The 27,210-nt window shown below is 47.1% G+C and overlaps 1 protein-coding gene across 1 annotated transcript in view; it reads left to right on the top strand.

Annotated features, from left to right (window-relative positions):
- MYO1H (myosin IH) overlaps window positions 1-27,210 on the top strand; it is a 258,284-nt gene that overhangs the window by 26,599 nt on the left and 204,475 nt on the right. Inside the window, exon 9 of the mRNA XM_063939130.1 lies at window positions 9,405-9,476. Within this exon, the coding sequence (XP_063795200.1) occupies window positions 9,405-9,476 (72 nt within the window). The remainder of the gene's footprint in view (window positions 1-9,404; window positions 9,477-27,210) is intronic.

Raw genomic sequence — 27,210 nt, 5'->3', positions numbered from 1 at the left:
TGCCCTCCATGTGGCTGCTAAGCTGCTTGTGGTGGTGGTGCAGACAGTCAAACTCTCTCCTCAGAGTCCTATCCGCTCCACTGAACAGTTGCACCTAATTGCTGTCAGAGGTGAAACGCAATCTGGAAGTTCCGGGTGGCGCGCTGTTTACTAAGCTGAATTGATAGCTGCTTTGTAGTCTGTTTACTGTGTATTTTGTACAAAATTATAGCCTCATATAGCAATTCAACATACTTTGACACTTTTGTGATTCTAGAACGAGTATGTTTAGATTAGTGATGCTGCTGATGTCACTTCTGGTGCCCGGCCATGGGCCTACTGGAAACTTGATGGGACATTGGTATAAGAGAATGTAGGGTGCACTAGGGTGAGGCTTGCAGGTTGTTCTCTTGGAAATTGGCGCGCACTCAAAAAATGGCCATGCCCCGCCTTCAGTATGACGTTTGTAGGAGCATGACCACCATGTGTCACACCCTCATTTTTAGTTACACTGGGGACAAGAAACACTGAAACAATATAGGTTTACATAAAATACACTGACACAAGCCAGCCTCCCCCTTTCACTCTGTGCCTCTCAGTCTCCCACCCTTCACTCTATGCCTCTCAGCATCCCACCTCTGTGTCTTTCAGCCTGCCCCCTTCACGCTCTTCTTTTCAGCATCCCACCTCTGTGTCTTTCAACCGCCCCCCCCCCTTCACTCTGTGTCTCACCGCCTCCCATCCTTCACTCTGTGCCTCTTTGTATCCCACCTCTGTGTCTTTCAGCCTGCCCTACTTCACTCTCTGCTTCTCAGCATCCCACTTTGTGTCTTTCAGCCCCTCTTCACTCTGTGCCTCACCGCCTCCCATCCTTCACTCTGTGTCTCTCAGCCTTCTCCCCCTTCACTCTGTGCCTCTCAGCCTACTCCCCCTTCACTCTGTACCTCACAGCCTGCTGCCCCTTCACTCTGTACCTCTCAGCCTGCTCCCCCTTCACTCTGTGCCTCTCAGCCTGCCCCATTCACTCTGTGCCTCTCAGCCTGTTCCCCCTTCCCTCTATGCCTCTTAGCCTGCTCCCCCTTCACTCTGTGTTTCTCAGCCTTCTCCCCCTTCACTCTGTGCCTCTCAGCCTACTCCCCCTTCACTCTGTACCTCACAGCCTGCTGCCCCTTCACTCTGTACCTCTCAGCCTGCCCCATTCACTCTGTGCCTCTCAGCCTGTTCCCCCTTCCCTCTATGCCTCTTAGCCTGCTCCCCCTTCACTCTGTGTTTCTCAGCCTTCTCCCCCTTCACTCTGTGCCTCTCAGCCTACTCCCCCTTCACTCTGTACCTCACAGCCTGCTGCCCCTTCACTCTGTGCCTCTCAGCCTGCCCCATTCACTCTGTGCCTCTCAGCCTGTTCCCCCTTCCCTCTATGCCTCTTAGCCTGCTCCCCCTTCACTCTGTGTTTCTCAGCCTTCTCCCCCTTCACTCTGTGCCTCTCAGCCTACTCCCCCTTCACTCTGTACCTCTCAGCCTACTCCCCCTTCACTCTGTACCTCACAGCCTGCTGCCCCTTCACTCTGTACCTCTCAGCCTGCTCCCCCTTCACTCTGTGCCTCTCAGCCTGCCCCATTCACTCTGTGCCTCTCAGCCTGTTCCCCCTTCCCTCTATGCCTCTTAGCCTGCTCCCCCTTCACTCTGTGTTTCTCAGCCTTCTCCCCCTTCACTCTGTGCCTCTCAGCCTACTCCCCCTTCACTCTGTACCTCACAGCCTGCTGCCCCTTCACTCTGTGCCTCTCAGCCTGCCCCATTCACTCTGTGCCTCTCAGCCTGTTCCCCCTTCCCTCTATGCCTCTTAGCCTGCTCCCCCTTCACTCTGTGTTTCTCAGCCTTCTCCCCCTTCACTCTGTGCCTCTCAGCCTACTCCCCCTTCACTCTGTACCTCACAGCCTGCTGCCCCTTCACTCTGTACCTCTCAGCCTGCTCCCCCTTCACTCTATGCCTCTCAGCCTGCTCCCCCTTCACTCTGTACCTCTCAGCCTGCTCCCCCTTCACTCTATACCTCTCAGCCTGCTCCCCCTTCACTCTGTACCTCTCAGCCTGCTGCCCCTTCAATTTGTGCCTCTCAGCCTGCTCCCCCTTCACTCTATGCCTCTCAGCCTGCTCCCCCTTCACTCTGAACCTCTCAGCCTGCTGCCCCTTCAATTTGTGCCTCTCAGCCTGCACCCCCTTCACTCTATGCCTCTCAGCCTGCTCCCTCTTCACTCTGTACCTCTCAGCCTGCTGCCCCTTCACTCTGTGCCTCTAAGCCTTCTCCCCCCTTCACTCTGTGCCTCTAAGCACCCTCACCCTCTATCTCTCCCTTCTCCCCCCCCTCCGGTCACTGGTAGCCGCCGTTACCTGTATTACAGTAAACCAGCAGACAGTGAGGCTAGAGAGGTGCTGTTTCTTCTTTGTGTCACTGGCGTCAGACAGGGCAGGAAGCGTGGACGCTAATATTCCTGTGAATATTATTTCCTTCTATGCATATATATTATTATTCATCATCATAATACATTGTTTCACTGTTACAGCATAGTATTGTTACAATGAGACCAGTCTGAGGGGTGCAATTAACATACATGAATATAGGTGGTGGTAGAGTATGGTAATATCCTATATAGGACACTCAATTTGCTGCTTATATACAGCTAATATTTATATGCAGGGTCTATCCTGTAAAGTATGATTATCCCACATGATCTATTACTATATAATTAATATATAATATATTAATATATTAATATCAGGAAGCATATAGGTGGTGGTAGAGTATGGTAATATCCTATATAGGACACTCAATTTGCTGCTTATATACAGCTAATATTTATATGCAGGGTCTATCCTGTAAAGTATGAGTATCCCACATGATCTATTACTATATAATTAATATATAATATATTAATATATTAATATCAGGAAGCGGACACTGCGAAGCACCCACACACGCTGTGTGTGGGCGCTACCAGTGCACACTTTCTCTCTCCATCCAATGAATAGATCATGTGGGATGCTCATACAGTACAGGATAGACCCTGCATTTAAATATTAGCTGCATATAAACAGCAAATTGCGTGTCCTATATAGGATATTACCATATACCACCACCTATATTCATGTATGTGAATTGCACCCCTCAGACTGGTCTCATTGTAACAATACGATGCTGTAACAGTGAAACAATATATCATGATGAAAAAATAAGAATTTACTTACCGATAATTCTATTTCTCATAGTCCGTAGTGGATGCTGGGGACTCCGAAAGGACCATGGGGAATAGCGGCTCCGCAGGAGACTGGGCACAAAAGTAAAAGCTTTAGGACTACCTGGTGTGCACTGGCTCCTCCCCCTATGACCCTCCTCCAAGCCTCAGTTAGGATACTGTGCCCGGACGAGCGTACACAATAAGGAAGGATTTTGAATCCCGGGTAAGACTCATACCAGCCACACCAATCACACCGTACAACTTGTGATCTGAACCCAGTTAACAGCATGATAACAGAGGAGCCTCTGAAAAGATGGCTCACAACAATAATAACCCGATTTTTTTGTAACAATAACTATGTACAAGTATTGCAGACAATCCGCACTTGGGATGGGCGCCCAGCATCCACTACAGACTATGAGAAATAGAATTATCGGTAAGTAAATTCTTATTTTCTCTGACGTCCTAGTGGATGCTGGGGACTCCGAAAGGACCATGGGGATTATACCAAAGCTCCCAAACGGGCGGGAGAGTGCGGATGACTCTGCAGCACCGAATGAGAGAACTCCAGGTCCTCCTCAGCCAGGGTATCAAATTTGTAGAATTTAGCAAACGTGTTTGCCCCTGACCAAGTAGCTGCTCGGCAAAGTTGTAAAGCCGAGACCCCTCGGGCAGCCGCCCAAGATGAGCCCACTTTCCGTGTGGAATGGGCTTTTACAGATTTTGGCTGTGGCAGGCCTGCCACAGAATGTGCAAGCTGAATTGTACTACAAATCCAACGAGCAATAGTCTGCTTAGAAGCAGGAGCACCCAGCTTGTTGGGTGCATACAGGATAAACAGCGAGTCAGATTTTCTGACTCCAGCCGTCCTGGAAACATATATTTTCAGGGCCCTGACTACGTCCAGCAACTTGGAATCCTCCAAGTCCCTAGTAGCCGCAGGCACCACAATAGGCTGGTTTAAGTGAAATGCTGAAACCACCTTAGGGAGAAATTGAGGACGAGTCCTCAATTCTGCCCTGTCCGTATGAAAAATTAGGTAAGGGCTTTTATAGGATAAAGCCGCCAATTCTGAGACACGCCTGGCTGAGGCCAGGGCTAACAGCATTACCACTTTCCATGTGAGATATTTTAAGTCCACAGTGGTGAGTGGTTCAAACCAATGTGATTTTAGGAACCCCAAAACTACATTGAGATCCCAAGGTGGCACAAAAGGAGGCTGTATATGCAGTACCCCCTTGACAAACGTCTGAACTTCAGGAACTGAAGCTAGTTCTTTTTGGAAGAATATTGACAGGGCCGAAATTTGAACCTTAATGGACCCTAATTTTAGGCCCATAGACAGTCCTGTTTGCAGGAAATGCAGGAAACGACCCAGTTGAAATTCCTCTGTAGGGGCCTTCCTGGCCTCACACCACGCAACATATTTACGCCAAATACGGTGATAATGTTGCACAGTTACATCCTTCCTGGCTTTGATCAGGGTAGGGATGACTTCATCCGGAATGCCTTTTTCCTTCAGGATCCGGCGTTCAACCGCCATGCCGTCAAACGCAGCCGCGGTAAGTCTTGGAACAGACATGGTCCCTGCTGGAGCAGGTCCTTTCTTAGAGGTAGAGGCCACGGGTCTTCCGTGAGCATCTCTTGAAGTTCCGGGTACCAAGTCCTTCTTGGCCAATCCGGAGCCACGAGTATAGTCCTTACTCCTCTCCTTCTTATGATTCTCAGTACCTTGGGTATGAGAGGCAGAGGAGGGAACACATACACTGACTGGTACACCCACGGTGTTACCAGAGCGTCCACAGCTATTGCCTGAGGGTCCCTTGACCTGGCGCAATATCTGTCCAGTTTTTTGTTGAGGCGGGACGCCATCATGTCCACCTTTGGTTTTTCCCAACGGTTCACAATCATGTGGAAGACTTCTGGGTGAAGTCCCCACTCCCCCGGGTGGAGATCGTGTCTGCTGAGGAAGTCTGCTTCCCAGTTGTCCACTCCCGGAATGAACACTGCTGACAGTGCTATCACATGATTTTCCGCCCAGCGAAGAATCCTTGCAACTTCCGTCATTGCCCTCCTGCTTCTTGTGCCGCCCTGTCTGTTTACGTGGGCGACTGCCGTGATGTTGTCCGACTGGATCAGCACCGGCTGACCCTGAAGCAGAGGCCTTGCCTGACTTAGGGCATTGTAAATGGCCCTTAGTTCCAGGATATTTATGTGAAGTGACGTTTCCATGCTTGACCACAAGCCCTGGAAATTTCTTCCCTGTGTGAATGCTCCCCAGCCTCTCAGGCTGGCATCCGTGGTCACCAGGACCCAGTCCTGAATGCCGAATCTGCGGCCCTCTAGAAGATGAGCACTCTGCAACCACCACAGGAGAGACACCCTTGTCCTTGGAGACAGGGTTATCCGCTGATGCATTTGAAGATGCGATCCGGACCATTTGTCCAGCAGATCCCATTGAAAAGTTCTTGCGTGGAATCTGCCGAATGGAATCGCTTCGTAAGAAGCCACCATTTTTCCCAGGACCCTTGTGCATTGATGCACTGACACTTGGCCTGGTTTTAGGAGGTTCCTGACTAGGTCGGATTACTCCCTGGCTTTCTCCTCCGGGAGAAACACCTTTTTCTGTACTGTGTCCAGAATCATCCCTAGGAACAGCAGACGTGTCGTCGGAATCAGCTGCGATTTTGGAATATTTAGAATCCATCCGTGCTGTCGTAGTACTACTTGAGATAGTGCTACTCCGACCTCTAACTGTTCTCTGGACCTTGCCCTTATCAGGAGATCGTCCAAGTAAGGGATAATTAAGACGCCTTTTCTTCGAAGAAGAATCATCATTTCGGCCATTACCTTGGTAAAGACCCGGGGTGCCGTGGACAATCCAAACGGCAGCGTCTGAAACTGATAGTGACAGTTCTGTACCACAAACCTGAGGTACCCTTGGTGAGAAGGGTAAATTGGGACATGGAGGTAAGCATCCTTGATGTCCAGAGACACCATATAGTCCCCTTCTTCCAGGTTCGCTATCACTGCTCTGAGTGATTCCATCTTGAATTTGAACCTTTGTATGTAAGTGTTCAAGGATTTCAGATTTAAAATAGGTCTCACCGAGCCGTCCGGCTTCGGTACCACAAACAGCGTGGAATAATACCCCTTTCCCTGTTGTAGGAGGGGTACCTTGATTATCACCTGCTGGGAATACAGCTTGTGAATGGCTTTCAATACCGCCTCCCTGTCGGGGGGAGACGTTGGTAAAGCAGACTTCAGGAACCGGCGAGGGGGAGACGTCTCGAATTCCAATTTGTACCCCTGAGATACTACCTGCAGGATCCAGGTATCCACTTGCGAGTGAGCCCACTGCGCGCTGAAATTCTTGAGACGGGCCCCCACCGTGCCTGAGTCCGCTTGTAAGGCCCCAGCGTCATGCTGAGGACTTGGCAGAAGCGGGGGAGGGCTTCTGTTCCTGGGAAGAGGCTGTCTGCTGCAGTCTTTTTCCCCTTCCTCTGCCCCGGGGCAGATACGAGTGGCCTTTTGCCCGCTTGCCCTTATGGGGATGAAAGGACTGAGCCTGAAAAGACGGTGTCTTTTTCTGCTGAGTGGTGACCTGGGGTAAAAAGGTGGATTTCCCAGCCGTTGCCGTGGCCACCAGGTCCGATAGACCGACCCCAAATAACTCCTCCCCTTTATACGGCAATACTTCCATATGCCGTTTGGAATCCGCATCACCTGACCACTGTCGCGTCCATAACCCTCTTCTGGCAGAAATGGACAGCGCACCTACTCTTGATGCCAGAGTGCAAATATCCCTCTGTGCATCTCTCATATATAGAAATGCATCCTTTAAATGCTCTATAGTCAATAATATATTGTCCCTGTCCAGGGTATCAATATTTTCAGTCAGGGAATCCGACCAAGCCACCCCAGCACTGCACATCCAGGCTGAGGCGATTGCTGGTCGCAGTATAATACCAGTATGTGTGTATATACTTTTTAGGATATTTTCCAGCTTCCTATCAGCTGGTTCCTTGAGGGCGGCCGTATCAGGAGACCGTAACGCCACTTGTTTTGATAAGCGTGTCTACCTTATCTACCCTAGGGGGTGTTTCCCAACGCGCCCTAACCTCTGGCGGGAAAGGGTATAATGCCAATAATTTTTTTAGAAATTAGCAGTTTTTTATCGGGGGAAACCCACGCTTCATCACACACCTCATTTAATTCATCTGATTCAGGAAAAACTACGGGTAGTTTTTTCACACCCCACATAATACCCTTTTTTGTGGTACTTGTAGTATCAGAAATGTTCAAAACCTCCTTCATTGCCGTGATCATGTAACGTGTGGCCCTACTGGAAAATACGTTTGTTTCCTCACCGTCGACACTGGAGTCAGTGTCCGTGTCTGGGTCTGTGTCGACCACCTGAGGTAACGGGCGCTTTAGAGCCCCTGACGGTGTTTGAGACGCCTGTACAGGTATTAACTGATTTGCCGGCTGTCTCATGTCGTCAACAGTCTTTTGTAAAGTGCTGACACTATCACGTAATTCCTTCCATAAGACCATCCAGTCAGGTGTCGACTCCCTAGGGGGTGACATCACTAATACAGGCAATTGCTCCGCCTCCATACCATTTTCCTCCTCATACATGTCGACACAACGTACCGACACACAGCACACACACAGGGAATGCTCTGATAGAGGACAGGACCCCACTAGCCCTTTGGGGAGACAGAGGGAGAGTTTGCCAGCACACACCAGAGCGCTATATATATATACAGGGATAACCTTATATAAGTGTTTTTCCCTTATATAGCTGCTGTATAGATTTATCTGCCAAATTAGTGCCCCCCCTCTCTTTGTTTTACCGTTTCTGTAGTGCAGGACTGCAGGGGAGAGTCAGGGAGCTTCCCTCCAACGGAGCTGTGAGGAAAAATGGCGCCAGTGTGCTGAGGAGATAGGCTCCGCCCCCTTCTCGGCGGCCGTTCTCCCGCTTTTTTATGGAAAAACAGGCATGAGTTAAATGCATCCATATAGCCCAGGAGCTATATGTGATGCATTTTTTGCCCCCTAAGGTGTTTATATTGCGTCTCAGGGCGCCCCCACCCAGCGCCCTGCACCCTCAGTGACCGGAGTGTGAAGTGTGCTGAGAGCAATGGCGCACAGCTGCGGTGCTGTGCGCTACCTTATTGAAGACAGGACGTCTTCTGCCGCCGATTTTTCCGGACCTCTTCTGCTCTTCTGGCTCTGTAAGGGGGACGGCGGCGCGGCTCTGGGACCCATCCATGGCTGGGCCTGTGATCGTCCCTCTGGAGCTAATGTCCAGTAGCCTAAGAAGCCCAATCCACTCTGCACGCAGGTGAGTTCGCTTCTTCTCCCCTTAGTCCCTCGATGCAGTGAGCCTGTTGCCAGCAGGTCTCACTGAAAATAAAAAACCTAAAACTAAACTTTTTTCTAAGCAGCTCAGGAGAGCCACCTAGACTGCACCCTTCTCGTTCGGGCACAAAAATCTAACTGAGGCTTGGAGGAGGGTCATGGGGGAAGGAGCCAGTGCACACCAGGTAGTCTTAAAGCTTTTACTTTTGTGCCCAGTCTCCTGCGGAGCCGCTATTCCCCATGGTCCTTTCGGAGTCCCCAGCATCCACTAGGACGTCAGAGAAATAACTAATAATATAACTATATAACTATAATTATTAATCTTAATAAATCAATACAAGTACATTTTGTATCCTTAGGTTCACCACACCAAGACAAATGCTTTCTTTCGACTTTATTATATGTGTCTCTAAATTGGCTGATAGGCCTGAATATTATATCAGCGTATATGCAGGAGTTTAGCGGATAAACGCTTAAAATGCTCCTGCAACTGTCAGATTGGAAGGGCGTATCTTAATGTATGTGTTGTTTAATATTTTAGATGGGGCCATCCACTCCCCATATTTCTAACATCAGGTCAAGCTGGGTACACACTACTTGGCTGATTGGGAGCATATGACCCAATCAGCCAAGTGATCACAAAGGTATGTATGTACCCAGCTTAAGTATAGCATGGAACTTGTACACATCTTTCAGTCAATGCAGTGACTTTTGATAAGGCAAGAATTACTCAGCTCCCTGGTGTTTCATAATATATGTATAATCATCCATTGACTATAACAGCAGTTTGGGTCAGCCACAAGCAACAGGTGTTTTCCTTTCTTTGCACAGCTTCTCGGAGTTCCAGTGTCCATTTTACAAGAAGCATTAACACACAGGAAAATTGAGGCAAGGTCAGAACAGGTATGTAAGTCATATATATTTGTTTTATTTTATTACATCACAGTCGACTAGCACCATTCTTTCAGACAAGAGTGGGTAACGGTGGTCCAAACTAATATGTTGTCTAGGACCCCATGTAGTCTTTTGCCAACTATGTATGGGAAGATAATAACATAATCCGGTGCATTCAGACCTGTAACTAGACATTTTGGTGCTCTGTGCCAGAAGAGGATGGGAGACCCCCATATTTTAAATAGAGACAGGGAGTGCTGAATGCGCACCCACCAAAAAGGGTTGTGGTCTTGCGGGGAAGGGACATGACTACACAATAATACCCCTTATTCAAGTTACGACACACAGTAGTACCCCTTATACACGTTACGCCACACAGTAGTACCCCTTATATACTTTACACCACACATTAGAGCTCCTCATTCACATTGCATGGATCATGCAATAGAGCACGTCATACACTTGGGAAGATATGTACACATAAGGTTACATGTGCAGTAGAGATCAACAAAATTGCAGACATAATTTTAGCAAAATGAAGTTTAGAGCAGAACAGGCCATTACATGGAAAAGCAGGAACTGAAAAGTAAAATGCTAGCACATTTGCTGAACAAATCTTGCATTTTTGTTAGCACTGAGCATTCTCTGGAACCAAACTTATGCAACTACAGGCAATGCAGCCTCATACACATATAATTAGCATCTCCACTTGTGACTGAACAGGAGCAACTGTTGTGTATGAAGCTCTTTCATGTAGGCTAAGGGTGTTATTCAGCATGCCAGACGGCCTTGCCCTGCGATGGGCCCCCAGCATGCGATAGAAAGGATTGCAGAATCTGCAATCCTTCCTGAATAACTCCCTTATATCAGAGAGGCCATGTTGAAGGAATAGTGGGCTATGCAGAGTTTTGATTATGCCCATTTTCAGATGTATCATTTGCACCAAGGACAGGGCTAGTGCAAATGCACATTGACACTGATGATGGCTATGAAACCAATTCTACAGATTAGGAAGAAGCGTACAAGTGAGCATACTGGCGTATATGTGTACTAAGGACCTGATTCAGAGAAGGATGGTAATTCAAAGCTGCTTGATAAAGGGTCCTGAGCAGACCCGAAACGTTGCTGTTTCTCGTACCAATAAATTCATATAGTTTATGCATTCAAACTGTTTCCAGAATGGCAATCCTTTCTGTAAAGGTATTGAGCCAAAGGTACAATGTGCTACAAAGGAGCCATGGGTGTTTAGCTAGCAAGCCCAGGGAATGTCATGCACTTGAAGGATAACATTTGTGTTCCCCCTGTTTGTTGTGTTCACCAGAGCTGCAACTAGACTTTTTGGTGCCCTGAGCCAGAGAGAATTGGTGCCCCCTTCCCCCCCTTTTTTCCAATGAGGACATAAGGTGCATGCCTTGTGGGGGGAAGGGGTATGACAAGATTGATACTAGAGAAAGCCCATGGTATGATGCCCATTTCCACATATATATAAAATCAGAAAAAAAATCATAGAAGGGGCGCTCTATAGTGCATTAAACATTTTAATAAAAGAAAGACATCAGTCAACATTAAAACACTGACAGGCAATCGCCCATACCGAAATAAATAGCTGTGTGGGCTGTTTACCACATGGTTCTAATACTATACTGTACAAGGCAATCTCTGTCATTCCTCTCCGTAATGTCACTGACCAGCCTCACAGTAGCTGCTGCGTGTGGAACCAAGCCAAAGCCGATCAGAAGCCCGGAGTACCAGTTGACGTCACGAGACCATGCCCTTAGGTGTGGCCGCGTGAAGTCATCTGGTACTCCCAACTTCTGATTGGCTTTGGAGTGGTTCCACACGCGGCAGCTACTGTGAGGCGGTCAGCAGCGTGGGGAAGAACCCAACATTATGGAGAGGAGTGATGGAGATTGCCTGGTGCAGTATACTATTAGAACCATGTGGTAACCAGCCCACACAGCTAATTATTTTGGTACTGGCAAATGCCTGTCAGTGTTTTGAAGCTGACTGATGTCCTTCTTTTATTAAAATGTTTAATGCACTATAGAGCGCCCCTTCTATGCTTTTTCTGGTAGATGTTGGTCCCGTTTTGGATTGTGGGATTTTGAAGAAGGGAGCAGCGGTCCGCCTATTGATTGATCCTGCGGACACCGGTGCTTAATATTGGTTTTAAGAAGACTTGGAAAATTTCTCCATCTGTATGTGTTTGGCTCATAATCGTTTACAAGCATAGACCTAAGAGCGCGGTGTCTGAAAGTTTGTACATTTCTCTCTCTCTATATATATATGTATAATACACGCATATTTATAGACTGCTGCAAAGAAAATGGATTTGGACACAAATCCTCTTTATACCACATTCATGCACTTAACTTGAGAGCTCGTTGGTATACATTTACAATAACCTTTATTAACCCTTATATACTCAGGATTCAAACCTATAACCTGTTGAATTCCAATCAAACACCCTACTCATGGAGCTATTTGATTTACATAAAAACTATAAACACTATATGAAGCTACTGGTACTTTGTAAAAAAAATAATTATAATCAGCATTGCAATTGAACAGATCTATGTAGTGTGCAGCCACACATCCAATCTTTTGCAGCCACACACTGTCACAACTGAGGGCCTGAGCTGACGGGAGGCAGCCTCAGTTGTAGGGGCTGAAATGTAACGGAACCTGGGAGGTTGTATCAGACCCCTAGACATGTAAGTAACATGTAGAATAACTGCCGAAGGCGTGACCACGACAACCAGGATAAAAGTCAATGATGTTTATTATGACAAACTCCGTAACACAGCAGCAGTAAAGGAAACATAAAAGTCAACAGAGGATAAATACAATTCCTGGGTACTACAGGGTGGCAAGGGCCGCAGGCACTGGTAGTGTGAGACAGTTCTTATAATCTTCTAGTTGGAAAGTCCTTACCAGGCCTGACTGTAGCAATGGAGAGAACCCAGGATCGTACCAGCTGGTGTTCCAGGAAAGGCTGGGCTGCTGAAGATAAAACGGCTGCTGTGGATACTGGCTGGAACCAGACTGTTGTTGGTACGGAGTGGATACTGGCTGGAACCAGTTAAATAATAAACGAACTTGAGAACGATGAAATAATAATACCGGTGGAGAGTGGTAAACTGCAGAAAGGACACCGGCCCTTTAAGAGAAGCTGTACACTGCTGGAAGCTGGGCTGGAAGCAGGTGATTGATAATGAAGTTTGGAGTTTGAGAGCGGTGAAATAATAATACCGGTGGAGAGTGGTAAACTGCAGAAAGGACACCAGCCCTTTAAGAGAAGCTGTACACTGCTGGAAGCTGGGCTGGAAGCAGGTGATTGATAACTGGAAACAGGTGAGTCCAGAATGGATCGGAGAGTCAGGCTACACCGCAGATGGAATGCTGGTGCGGGTCTCTATAGCAGAAGTCTGGAGACAGGAGCTGGCACCTGGAAGACAACCACAGGAGAGAGACAAACTGGAACTAGGTTAGACAACCAAAGCACTGACGCCTTCCTTGCTCAGGCACAGCTTACTTATACCTGCAGCAAGGAAGGGGTTGGCTAGGCAATTATGCAAATCAACAATACAGACAGCAGATTGGTGGAAATGATCAGATGACAAAATCCAAGATGGCTGCGCCCATGCAGACACTTGGAGGGAAGTTTGGTTTGTAATCCATGTGAGAATTGAAACAGTAATGGCGACGCCGGCCACAGGAGACAGGAGACGCCAGACTGACAAGCGCACATTTAACCACGCGGGCACAGCGGAGGCCGCGGCTGATGAAATCACCACTCTGACATTCTGCATGTGGAAACTCAGGAACAGCGGGATCCGGTCCTGGAACGCTGAGCCAGCCTTAGGAGGCATCTGAAGGGTAAGTAATGGCGTCCAGATACCCGGATCGTGACAGCACCCCCCCCCCCCTTAGGAGTGGCCCCAGGACACTTCTTAGGCTTTAAAGGAAACTTTGCGTGGAAATTTCGGACCAAGGCAGGAGCATGGACGTCTGAGGCATTGGTCCAAGAGCGTTCTTCAGGACCATAGCCCTTCCAGTCAATGAGGTATTGTAACTGACCGTAACGGAAACGTGAGTCCAAAATCTTGGCCACCTCGTACTCGACTCCCCGTTGAGTCTGAACTTTGGGAGCTGGAGGAAGTGCGGAATGAAACCGATTCAGGATCAGCGGTTTCAACAAAGAAACATGAAATGTCCTGGGTATTTTCAAGAAGGATGGTAACTGTAACCTGTAGGCAACAGGATTGATGACTTGTTCAATCTTGAAGGGTCCGATGTAGCGAGGTGCAAATTTCATGCTGGGAACTCTCAACCTCAAATTCTTCGTGGACAGCCACACACGATCACCCACCTTGAGAGCAGGAACCGCTCTACGCTTCCTATCGGCAAACTTCTTATACCTGAATGAGGCTTTAAGCAGGGCTGCGTGGACGTTCCTCCAGTTATTTGAAAACTGACGCAAGGTGACATCCACTGCTGGAACAGAAGTTGCGGGAAGCGGTTGGAATTCTGGGACTTTAGGGTGGAATCCATAATTAATGAAGAATGGTGTAGAAGAAGATGAGGAATGGTATTGATTGTTGTGGCTGAACTCGGCCCAAGGAAGGAGTTGAACCCAGTCATCTTGAGAGGAAGACACATATATACGGAGGAAGGCCTCCAAGTCCTGATTCACCCTCTCGGTTTGACCATTGGTCTGAGGATGGTAAGCCGTGGAAAACTTTAACTTGACTTGGAGGGCTTGACACAAACTTCGCCAAAATTTGGCTACAAATTGTACTCCACGATCCGAGATGATCTCTTCAGGAAGACCGTGAAGTCGGAAGATCTCTTGTATAAACACTTGAGCCAACTTGGAAGCTGACGGAAGACCGGTGAGAGGGATGAAATGTGCCATCTTGGTGAACCGGTCAACTACCACCCAGATGGTATTAAACTTGTTGCAGATAGGTAGATCGGAAACAAAGTCCATCGACAAATGGGTCCAAGGTCGACGGGGAACAGATAATGGAACCAGTTGCCCCGCAGGCGACTGGCGGGAGACTTTGTGTTGGGCACACTTTGGGCAGGAGGCAATAAATTCCATAACGTCCTTCTTCAGAGTTGGCCACCAGTAGGACCTAGAAATAAATTCAAGGGTTTTTTGAATGCCTGTATGTCCAGCAAAACGGGAAGCATGGGCCCAATGCATGAGCTTCTTCCTTAGAACTGGCTTAACAAAACTTTTCCCTGGTGGAGGCGTAGAGTCCATCCCTACCGTGGAGAATGCCAACGGATTAATAATAGGATGCTTGTCTGCAGACTCGGACTCATTTTCTTGCTCCCATGAGCGGGAAAGGGCATCGGCCTTACGATTCTGAGAACCTGGACAGAACTGGAGTTTAAAGTCAAACCTAGAGAAGAAAAGTGCCCATCTGGCCTGACGAGGATTCAGACATTGTGCGCCTTTGAGATATAAAAGATTTTTGTGGTCGGTAAGTATGGTGATTGAGTGGGAAGCTCCCTCCAACAGGTATCTCCACTCCTCCAGAGCGAGCTTGATGGCTAGCAACTCCTGATCGCCAATGGCATAGTTGCGCTCAGCTGGGGAGAACTTCCGGGAGAAGAAACTGCAAGGATGTAGATGTCCATCTTTGGCCCTCTGGGATAACACTGCTCCTACTCCAACGGAGGAGGCATCTACCTCTAAGATAAAAGGAGAGTCGGTGTCGGGCTGTTTCAGAACTGGTGCAGAGATGAACCGTTGCTTCAGAAGGTGAAAGGCCTGTGTAGCTTCCTCGGACCACTTGGACGGATTAGCACCTTTCTTGGTTAATGCAGTGATAGGCGCCACAATGGTGGAAAAGTCTCGTATAAATTTTCTATAATAATTGGCGAACCCCAAGAACCTCTGGACCCCTTTGAGGCTTAAGGGTATAGGCCAATTCTGGATTGCTTGGAGTTTCTCAGGATCCATCTCTAGTCCGGAACCGGACACAATGTAACCTAGAAACGGAATGGTTTTAACTTCAAACACACACTTCTCCAATTTACAATAGAGGTGATTGACACGGAGACGGGAAAGAACCTCTTTTACCCAGAAACGATGATCTTCGAGATTATTAGCAAAGATGAGGATGTCGTCTAGATAAACCACGACATGGCGGTACAAGATGTCCCTGAAAATCTCATTCACGAAGTGCTGGAAGACTGCTGGAGCGTTGCTCAATCCGAAGGGCATGACGAGGTACTCATAATGTCCGTCACGGGTATTAAAGGCGGTCTTCCACTCGTCACCCTCACGGATTCGGATGAGATTGTAGGCACCCCTCAAGTCCAGCTTTGTGAAAATAGTTGCACCACTAACTCTATCAAAGAGCTCGGTAATCAGGGGTAAAGGGTATCGGTTCTTGACGGTAATGTCGTTCAGACCTCTGTAGTTGATGCACGGACGCAGACCACCGTCTTTCTTCTTAACGAAGAAGAAGCCTGCGCCGGCTGGAGAAGAAGATGGTCGGATGAAACCCTTCGCCAGGTTCTCTTTGATGTACTCTTCCATGGAGTGTGTCTCAGGCAGAGACAACGGATAAGTTCGACCTCGCGGTGGAACCTTCCCTGGAATGAGGTCGATTGGGCAGTCCCATTCTCTATGAGGAGGAAGGATATCAGCAGAGGCTTTACTGAACACGTCCGTGAAGTCTTGATATGGAGGAGGCGGAACATCAGATGACCTGGGGAAGGAAGAACAAACAGGAAGAACTTTGGCTAAACAAGTCTCAGCACAGGAGGGACCCCATGCCAGTATTTGCGTAGTCGTCCAGTCAATTGATGGGTTGTGGAGACGGAGCCATGGAAGGCCTAAAACCACTGGATGTGTGGCTCTTGGAATCACTAAAAAAGAAATATACTCAGAATGAAGAACTCCCACTCTCAGACGAACTGGAAGAGTCCTTAAGGAAATGACTGCGTCAAAAATCTTGCTGCCATCCACGGCAGTCAAAGAGATGGACGAGGACAGTCTCTCGGTGGGTAGGGACCACCGTTTAACATAAGCTTCGGTTATGAAATTCCCAGCTGCTCCGGAATCAAGGAGGGCAATGACGTTCCTGTAACGTTGAGCAATTTGGAGCGACACTGGGAGGTTACAGTCATGAGGAGATGGAGAGGAGATCATTACTCCTAGCCGGCCCTCTCCTTGGCGAGCTAGGATCTGGAGTTTCCCGGACGTTTGGGACAGGCATTGATAGTGTGCGACGGAGCTGCACAGTAGAGACAGAGACTCAGAGAGACGTCTTCGGCGCTCAGCGGGAGATAGACGGGAACGACTAATTTGCATAGGCTCATCCTTGGATGGAGATGGTTGACGAGGAGGAGGAGCAGAAGATTTAGGAGTAGATGATCTTCCTCGCTCGGTTGCTCTCTCTCTGAAACGTAGATCAACCTTCGTGCAAAGAGAAATTAGCTCATCCAACTTAGAGGGCAAGTCTCTGGTAGCTAACTCATCCTTGATGCGTTCTGATAAGCCATGCCAGAATGCAGCATACAGGGCCTCGTCGTTCCATGCCAGTTCGGATGCCAGGATTTTAAACTGTATAAGATACTGTCCCACAGTACGTGTTCCCTGGCGTAAACGGAGAATCTCAGATGAAGCAGATGTTATCCGGCCTGGCTCGTCGAAGATGCGCCTGAATGTAGCTACAAAGTCAGTATAGGAGGATAGCAGGGGATCAGACTTCTCCCATAAAGGTGATGCCCAGTCAAGGGCTGAGCCACTGAGAAGGGAGATGATATAGGCAATTTTGGTACGGTCACTGAAGAAATTGCCAGGTAGAAGCTCAAAGTGGATTTCACATTGATTGAGAAATCCCCTGCAGAACCTTGGAGATCCATCAAATTTTGCTGGCGTTGGAAGATGAAGATGTGGACTGGAAATGGGTAAGGTGGGTGGGGTTACAGCTGGTGTCACTGTAGTGGACGCACCGGACGTGCCAGGTCCACGGAGGGTCGTTTGAATCCCATCCAGCCGTGTAGAGAGATCCTGGAGACAGCGGATGATGTGGCCCTGTGCAGCCTCCTGATGTTCAAGTCGGGCTGCCAGTTCTTGCATCGGCCTGGTCGCTTGATCCTGGTCTCCGGCTGGATTCATTAGGTCAGTGCTTACTGTCACAACTGAGGGCCTGAGCTGACGGGAGGCAGCCTCAGTTGTAGGGGCTGAGATGTAACGGAACCTGGGAGGTTGTATCAGACCCCTAGACATGTAAGTAACATGTAGAATAACTGCCCGAAGGCGTGACCACGACAACCAGGATAAAAGTCAATGATGTTTATTATGACAAACTCCGTAACACAGCAGCAGTAAAGGAAACATAAAAGTCAACAGAGGATAAATACAATTCCTGGGTACTACAGGGTGGCAAGGGCCGCAGGCACTGGTAGTGTGAGACAGTTCTTATAATCTTCTAGTTGGAAAGTCCTTACCAGGCCTGACTGTAGCAATGGAGAGAACCCAGGATCGTACCAGCTGGTGTTCCAGGAAAGGCTGGGCTGCTGAAGATAAAACGGCTGCTGTGGATACTGGCTGGAACCAGACTGTTGTTGGTACGGAGTGGATACTGGCTGGAACCAGTTAAATAATAAACGAACTTGAGAACGATGAAATAATAATACCGGTGGAGAGTGGTAAACTGCAGAAAGGACACCGGCCCTTTAAGAGAAGCTGTACACTGCTGGAAGCTGGGCTGGAAGCAGGTGATTGATAATGAAGTTTGGAGTTTGAGAGCGGTGAAATAATAATACCGGTGGAGAGTGGTAAACTGCAGAAAGGACACCGGCCCTTTAAGAGAAGCTGTACACTGCTGGAAGCTGGGCTGGAAGCAGGTGATTGATAACTGGAAACAGGTGAGTCCAGAATGGATCGGAGAGTCAGGCTACACCGCAGATGGAATGCTGGTGCGGGTCTCTATAGCAGAAGTCTGGAGACAGGAGCTGGCACCTGGAAGACAACCACAGGAGAGAGACAAACTGGAACTAGGTTAGACAACCAAAGCACTGACGCCTTCCTTGCTCAGGCACAGCTTACTTATACCTGCAGCAAGGAAGGGGTTGGCTAGGCAATTATGCAAATCAACAATACAGACAGCAGATTGGTGGAAATGATCAGATGACAAAATCCAAGATGGCTGCGCCCATGCAGACACTTGGAGGGAAGTTTGGTTTGTAATCCATGTGAGAATTGAAACAGTAATGGCGACGCCGGCCACAGGAGACAGGAGACGCCAGACTGACAAGCGCACATTTAACCACGCGGGCACAGCGGAGGCCGCGGCTGATGAAATCACCACTCTGACATTCTGCATGTGGAAACTCAGGAACAGCGGGATCCGGTCCTGGAACGCTGAGCCAGCCTTAGGAGGCATCTGAAGGGTAAGTAATGGCGTCCAGATACCCGGATCGTGACACACACTACATAGATCTGCTCAGCCGCAATGCTGATAATTTTTTCACAAAGTACAAGATAAGTTTCAAATAGTTAGAATTCTCTAGCTTAGAATTATCTACCTTTCTATGCAAGAGTAGCAGCATCTTGAAATGTAATAAAGGACAGTGTGACTGAATAACAAAGAAATATCAAGTTGAGTTCATGAATGTTGTATAGGTATTAGTGACAGAAGGGGTCAGGGTAGGAGACAGGTGGTCAGGAGATGCTGGGCTTCAGAAAGGGGGGATGCAAAGCAAAGGGAAAAGTAATTAAAACAGAAAATTGACAAGTGCCGCACACAGCACTGCCACTTCCGCACACACCTAGTTACGGCCGTGGTGCCTATCCCTGTAGTTTGGCAGTCTGACTGGTCAAATGAGAAAACCTGTGAAGGCCTTCCTTTTTTTTTTTTTTACTTGTGTAATTTTTCATTGAATTTTCCACAGAGAAAAAACATACAAAACTAAAAAATGTCACAGTGTCATGAATATAACAATAAAGAGTGTCATGGTGACATCATTAAGAACAGTAGTTTGTGGTCATTAATCGCAAACACATCAAAAGTACATACATAAAAAGCATGATGTAGATAAGTAGAGCAGTGAAAAAGTTCCAATTCAACAGGCAAAAAAAAAATTCACAGTATCTCAAAATCAGCAAGGATTCCAGTGGTTTGAGAGTAGACCAGAAAATAAAAGGAGAAGGTGCCACATTAGAGATCTCAGCAATATATCAGGCGCCTACCCATCCTTCATTTAATTAATCAGAGATTTGAGCTAGAGCCGCCTTAGCTGTAACGCCGGTTCAGTAAGTAGTATATCTGTCCAAACTGCCTCCCAAAAAGCATACACCATTGGGCATAACCATAGTAAGTGCCAGAAATCGGCTTCAGGGGCACCACATCGCGGACAATCCGCGCTAGGTCTTAAACCGGCTTAACATAGAGAGACTGGGGTTCTATACACTCTATGAAGGATAAAAGCGAAGACTTGTTGATACTTGATACACGGGGTAGTGCACTTAAGAGAGCACAACGCCTGGAGCCATTGGTCATCCTCAAGTGGACCAATGTCTTGCTCCCACTTAAGTTTAAGCAGGTCACAAACAATCGGACAAATATGTGTACTGAGATTGGCATATAAGATGGATATTTGACGCCTTGTGCCCAGATCCATGACCAGTTCTTTAATTGTCGAACTGGAAATGGATGGAGGCGAGACCCCAAATTGTGCCTGTACTGCATGGCGGAGCTGCAGGTAACGATAAAAAAAACTTATTGGGTATATCAAGCTCCTCCTGCAGCTGTGTGAAAGATTTAAAAACAGCATTTACAAATAATTGTGAAATAGTTGTAAGGCCCGCCCCAATCCACACATTATCCTGTGAGAGATGCAACAGTTCCCATACGCTGCGGTTAACCAAAGTGGCGTATCAGTATCCGTTTCTTTCCAGTCATAGTAAGAGTGAGTCTGTCGCCACACAAGTAGTGATTGACAGAGTAGAGGGGAAAGACCAGCAGTAGAGGAAGCAGAAAGAAGAAACTGAATAGGGGAGAAGTGGGACCCCACATACTCGGCAAAGAATCTCTCAAACGTCGGACCATCCCTTTTTAAGATCCAATTAGACAATTGTATAAGCTGAGCAGCCAGGTAATATGCGCGCATATTCGTAAAACCTAATCCTCCATCAAGTTCGTATATTCCCGTACTCCTCAAAAAGAAAACATAATACAAGATCCGTCCATTAGCAGATTTAAAAATCTTTTTAATCAATCCTGAATCTTGCCACTGGAAACTGACCTGTATTAAAAAAGATGCATTCCCATAAAGGTTTCTTTAAGACTCCATGTAACATCAAACTCCTAATGTGGGGCCCATCTGAACACGGCTTACCTTTATAATAAGCCCTATGTGCACCAAAAGGTATCTTTGGGTCCTTGCTTGTAGATGGACTCCCTATCTTCCCCACAGATGGCACCACCGTATTCGATAGGACAGCAGATCGTTTTGAAAAATATATTTCAATAATGTCTTGGATTAAAAAAAAATAATATTCACAGAAACTGTGAGACATAAAAATCATACAAAAGACATAAAACCAGGAGGCACCCTGGTGTAATCCTTCCTCAGGGTGTGCAGTGGTAGTGACCCCCTTGGTCACTACCACTGCACACCCTGAGGAAGGATTATATCCGAAACGTATTGGTGGTATTACAGGAGGACCCTGAGCCTGACCGCACCACAGAAGTCGGGACCCCTATTTAAGGGCATTTTTACTACAATCTCGCATTGGCTGGTAACATTCCCCCATTCCATCTAAGAGGTGTTAGTGGTAGTGGCCTCGCTGGCTCATACCAGGGTGCCTCCTGGTTTTATGTCTTTTGTATGATTTTTTATATCTCACAGTTTCTGTGAATATTACATTTTTTTTTATCTAAGACATTATTGAAATATATTTTTCAAAACGATCTGCTGTCCTATCGAATACGGTGGTGCCATCTGTGGGGAAGATAGGGAGTCCATCTACAAGCAAGGACCCAAAGATACCTTTTGGTGCACATAGGGCTTATTAAAAAGGTAAGCCGTGTTCAGATGGGCCCCACATTAGGAGTTTGATGTTACATGGAGTCTTAAAGAAACCTTTATGGGAATGCATCTTTTTTAATACAGGTCAGTTTCCAGTGGCAAGATTCAGGATTGATTAAAAAGATTTTGAAATCTGCTAATGGATGGAACTTGTATTATGTTTTCTTTTTGAGGAGTACAGGAATATACAAACCTGAACTGTGTATAGCAGCGCTTAGCGATCGCTCTTCTATATATCATTGTACCTAGAAAGAAGTTGTGCTTTTTTGGGCGATCAACGAGCTGCAGCTAGGGCAAAAGTTGCTGTTTCACTTATTGTTTTGACTAATCCTCCATCAGCTTTAGTCTTAACCAGAGCTCTCAGGGCAACCCTAGACGTCTTATTACCCCAAACAAATGAAGAGAGAACACTATCAATACTATTGAAAACCTTCTTGGGGATATAAACAGGAGAGTGTTGTAGTAAATAAAGGTACTTCGGTTGCATCACTATTTTAATGAGATTGATGCGACCTGTGACAGTGAGGGGAAGCTTCTTCCATATGTGGGACCGATGCTTCAGGTTCTCCGTGACCTGGTCTATGCCTTGTTGTACAAAAGTTGTAACATTAGGAGTGATCCAGACACCAACATACCAGAAGCGCAGGGTCCATTACAGTGAACATACAATAGGTAATGGGTCAGAGATAACACCAGATATGGGAAGAATATGAGAGTTGTTCCAATTAATGGAGAGGCCTGAATAAAATCCAAAGGTATCAACAATATTGAGAAGGGAGGTCAGTGAAGTGTCCACATAATTGAGAAACAAGAGCATACTGTATCATCAGCAAATAATGCGACAACATCCTCATGTCAATCAATAGTAATTCCTTTAACATCTGGAGACTCCCATGTAGAACATGCCAGAGACTCAATGACCAGGGCAAAGAGGGCAGGAGATAACGGGCAGCCATGCCTGGTACCCCAATCTAGAGCAAAGGGGGACCATTGACAGATATTCAAGCCATAGGGGAGGAGTAGAGCAATTGTAACCCCCTTATAAATTTGGGGCCAAAAGCAAATGTTTTAAGGACTTCCCATAAGTATTCCCATTCCACAGAGTCGAAGGCCTTGGCAGCATCCAAGGAAACCACCACAGCCTCCGGCCCCGAGTGATTCCCCCTCTGCAAATGACAAAACAGCCATCTCAGGTTTTGGAGAGTAGACTTGCCCAGCATGAGCCCTGTCTGGTTATCATGAAAAATGGATGTAATGACACTATTAAGGCAAAGTGCAAGTATCTTAGCTAAAATCAGTGGATAATAAAGAGATTGGGCGGTAGGAGTCCGGGACTGTAGGGTCTTTGCCCGGCTTAATAATCACTACAATAATTGCCTCTGACATAGATTGGGGCAAGTAACCATCCTCCAACAAAGCGTTAAATAATTTTAAAAGATAAGGGACAAAATAGGTTCAACTGGTGTGCCATCACTACCCAGGGCTTTCTTATTGGGTAAGGAGGCAAGAGCTGCCTCAACACCCTCTGTGGATATACTAGCGTCCAAAAAATCAATAGACTGTTGTGATAATTGGGGCAAATGAATGTGAGAAAGGTACTGCTGCAATTGGCTTTGGGTAGAGGTGGTTTTAGAGGCATACAACAAGGAGTAAAAGGACTAGAAAACTTGAGCTATCTCAGGAGTGGTATAAAACAGTGTGCCTTGAGGATCACAAATCTTCTGACTGGATCCTCCAGCCCTTTCCTCCCATGCTAGAAAAGCTAAATAACTACCTCCTGTATCCAACTGTGAATAGAGGGCATGCTGAGAAAAAAAGTAATTTACTTTTGGATTTATCAAGTAAGTGGTCAGACCAGGCCTTCCTCGCCAAATCCCACTTCCAACAATCACTAAGTGTTTTGGTGGAAAGATAATTAGATTCACATTGAGAACAGGCAAGTTCAAGTCTTAATTCCTCCTCTCTGCTAGGTTTTTTAACAGAACAACCTTAAAGGTATCATGCTTAAGTAAGGGGTCTAAACAGGTGGCATTATTCAATTCAAAGTCATTCCATTTGTGGACCAAGGCATCATGATCACTCTTCAAGGTCAACCAAAAAGGGATTTAACTTGTTGAGGTACAATATCTAAAGCCACTAGTAAAGGCGAGTGGTCTGAAATCCCCCTTTGCAAATATTGGACATCAATTATTCTAGGGGTTAGATCAGGGGAAACCAAGGCCAAATTTATTCTTGAAAATGTGTGGAAACTGGCCGAGTGGGAAGAGTATTGCATCTGCAGGTGGTGTCTCATTCTCCAGACATCTATAATTAACTTTGCAAATGGGGTAGGAGGAGAAGAGAAAGAGGGTACTTGAGTCAGAAGCTCAGTCCACCTGTCCAAATCTCTATCTAAAATATTGTTGAAATCACCTATGCAAAGGACTGGAGCAGAGGGGGAAATAGCAATAAACGACATAGCTTGTCGAAGCACCTAATTATTGTAGGGAGGGCAAATATAAACAGCAAGTATATGGTAAAAGTGTACGGTTAACATACACCCTAAGAAAAACATATCTAACATACTGGTCAATTTGGCTATGGACCAAATGAAAATGGACTGACTTCCGTATCAAAACTGAAACACCTCTAGAATTAGTAGAAAAAGTGGAATGGTACGCGAGACTAACCCAAGGTTTCCTGAGAGCTAGGGCTCTAGTACCAATCAGATGGGTTTCAGAGAGACATATGATGTCAGCTCTATACTTTTTTACCTGCGGTAAAACAAGAGCATGCTTAATACGGTCATTCAGGCCCCTCACATTCCAGCCGAGTATGCAGAGTCCATCAACCCCCGCAGCCATAAGAGGGATAAAGAAGGGACAGAAGGAGAGAAAGAATAAGTGAAAAGAGCGGAGAGGCAGAAGAATCAAGGCATAAAATACAATGGGGGCACATATCATAGACGAACCTGCAATATGGAAAGGGAAAAAAGAAAAAGCCTACTACAGCAAACCTCCAGCAAACAGCCAAGTCATAGAAAAACCACAAAATGAGCAAATCAGAGACGATAGACACAAAAAGAAAAAAGAGAAAAAATACACATTGACACAAGCACAGATATAAAAAACAAAACAAAAACAAACACAAAACATCCCAACCACCCCCTACCCTGTACATCCATTACAACCTAGATATACTTGGATCCCTAAAACAATCTAACTAAAACTAAGAACACAATATTAACCCCAGGGTAAAGAGACAAATAGCACCTCTCTAAAAAACTATATCCTAGCATTTAGCTCCTAGGACAAAAAACAACAGACCCGCTTAGTGAACTTTGAGAAATATAAAACGTCAGTAGTAGTAAACCCATCAAGACTCAAGAGCGCCTGACAGGAAATCAGCAAAAAGAATAAAAATAAATAAAAGGCCCAACATCTGAAAGCAAAAAATACTTGATCAACCGTCCTCAAATAGGGACACAAGGTCTACGGTCCAGCCAGGCCTCCTGAGGAGTATTGAACAAATGTGTGGAGCCATCATGCACAACCCGCAAACGAGCCGGTAATAGCATGGAGTACTGCATTTGGCAGTCACGGAGCTTCCTCTTGATTTGGAAAAACTGAGCGTGGGACTTCTGCACATCCACTGCAAAATCTGGATAAACTGCAATAATTTGATTGTCAAACTTCAGAGGGTCCTGAGTGTGAGCCAATCGTAGGACCGCGTCACGGTATTTGTAGTGTAGAAATCGAGTTATAAAAGTACCCGATGGAGGGGCCCTAGCGGGTAAACGAAGTGCTTTTTCCACAGAAAATTGAGGACTAAAGTTGTCACGTTGAAATAATTGGAGGAGCCACTTCTCCAGGAATTTTTCAGGGGCGGAGCCTTCTGCCTTCTCCCGAAGGCCAACAAAGAGTACATTATTATGGCGGAGTCTACCCTCAATATCGGATAATTTTGCTTTCACCGCTGACATCTGAGTGGTTAAATCAGCAACCGTATCTTTAAGAGGGTTAGCCAGATCCTCCAGATCAGAAATACAATACTCCGCCTCTCCCATCCGTTCACAAATCTTCTGCATATCATGCCTAATGAGGGTAACGTCGACCTGCACCTGACCAATTGTGTCCGTAAGTCGTTGCTCAGATGCCGATATGGCAAGCAGGATCTGTTGTGTCGACTGAGACGTGTCATCAGGCTGGGGAGGGCTTCCTGAGGGTGAAGAAGATGATGGGGGACTAGCACCCTGCGAGGGCTGCGAGGAGGACCCTAGCAAAGTTTTCAAGCTTGGAAGCTGCAGCAGCATTTCCACCCCGCACTGTGATGCAGCCCAAATGTAGGACCTTTGGCCCGGCACAAGTAATAAATATAAATGTGAACAGCTGACAGCACACAGATGATGGGATCCGGATTGAAAGTCGACAGTAACTAGGTCGACAATGTCTAGGTCGACCTCTATTGGTCGACAGTAACTAGGTTGACAGGGTGTCTAGGTCGACAGGGTCTTTAGGTCGACATGGTCTAGGTCGACAGGTCAAAAGGTCGACATGAGTTTTTCACATTTTTTTTCTTTTTTTGAACCTTTTTAAACTTAACGATCCACGTGGACTACGATTGGAACGGTAATCTGTGCCGAGCGAAGCGGTAGCGGAGCGAAGGCACCATGCGATGGGACGCGGTGCACTAATTGAGGTTCCCGGTCACTCTACGAAGAAAACGACACCAAAATAACATTAAAAACTCATGTCGACTTTTTGACCTGTAGACCTAGAACATGTCGACCTAAAGACCCTGTCGACCAAGACACCCTGTCGACCTAGTTACTGTCGACCAATAGTGGTCGACCTAGACATTGTCGACCTAGTTACTGTCGACTTTCAATACCACACCCCAGATGATATGAGCTGGAGGGTAAAATGACAAGGCTAATGGTGCCCAGAGTAGAAAGAAGAGGGTATATTGCAGCATAAACTGTGTGTTCCCACAGAGGGAGAGGGAGCAAATGCAGGCTCTTACCAAATACTTCAGGGTCCTCTGGGGATCAGGATTCCCCACACACAAAGCAGTCCCAATGATATAGTAAGAACTAGGAGCAGAGGATAACTGGAGCCAGTTAACAGGCACAGTGGCTGAAATGGCAGGGTCCCTCCCAGGGTCACAGCAGCGGCGGCCTCCACACTGACACTTCCGGTCCGCGGACTGTGGGAGCCGGGCAGCAGCACACAGCAGGAGTCCGGCAGGAGTGGCGGCAGTGGGGTGAGCAGGAGCCGCCGGCGCAGGGAGCTCCATCACAACGTGGCTCCAACGGAAGGACCCGGCGCCCAGGATGGCGCTCCACTTCCAGAATGGCAGAGAGTCAAGGTGGCGGAGGCCACAATGCGGGTAGGGGCCGATCCGGAGGGAGTCTGAGGCAGGAGAAGCGCTCAGAAGAGGGAGCAGAGGCTGTCAGGTAGGTAGGGAAAGAACAGGATCATTCACTAGTTTCAGGATAAAACAAGGATTCCTCCAAACTCCCTCTCACATGCCCGGCAAGCCACGCCCCTGAAGGCCTTCCTTTTAAAGGCAAGAAGGGAGTGTGGTTTGTGGGGCGGCTGTGTGATGTCACATGCAACCGCTCCAATAGAAAAAATTGCGGACGCATTGTGAGGCGGAGCCACACACATGCTGGGCGGCCCCTAGCATGTGAGGAGATAGA

The sequence above is a fragment of the Pseudophryne corroboree genome, chromosome 1 (assembly GCF_028390025.1).
Source record: "Pseudophryne corroboree isolate aPseCor3 chromosome 1, aPseCor3.hap2, whole genome shotgun sequence".
Taxonomy (NCBI): Eukaryota; Metazoa; Chordata; class Amphibia; order Anura; family Myobatrachidae; genus Pseudophryne; species Pseudophryne corroboree.
Note: the sequence above shows the minus strand (reverse complement) of the source record. Positions and strands in the feature narration are given on the sequence as shown.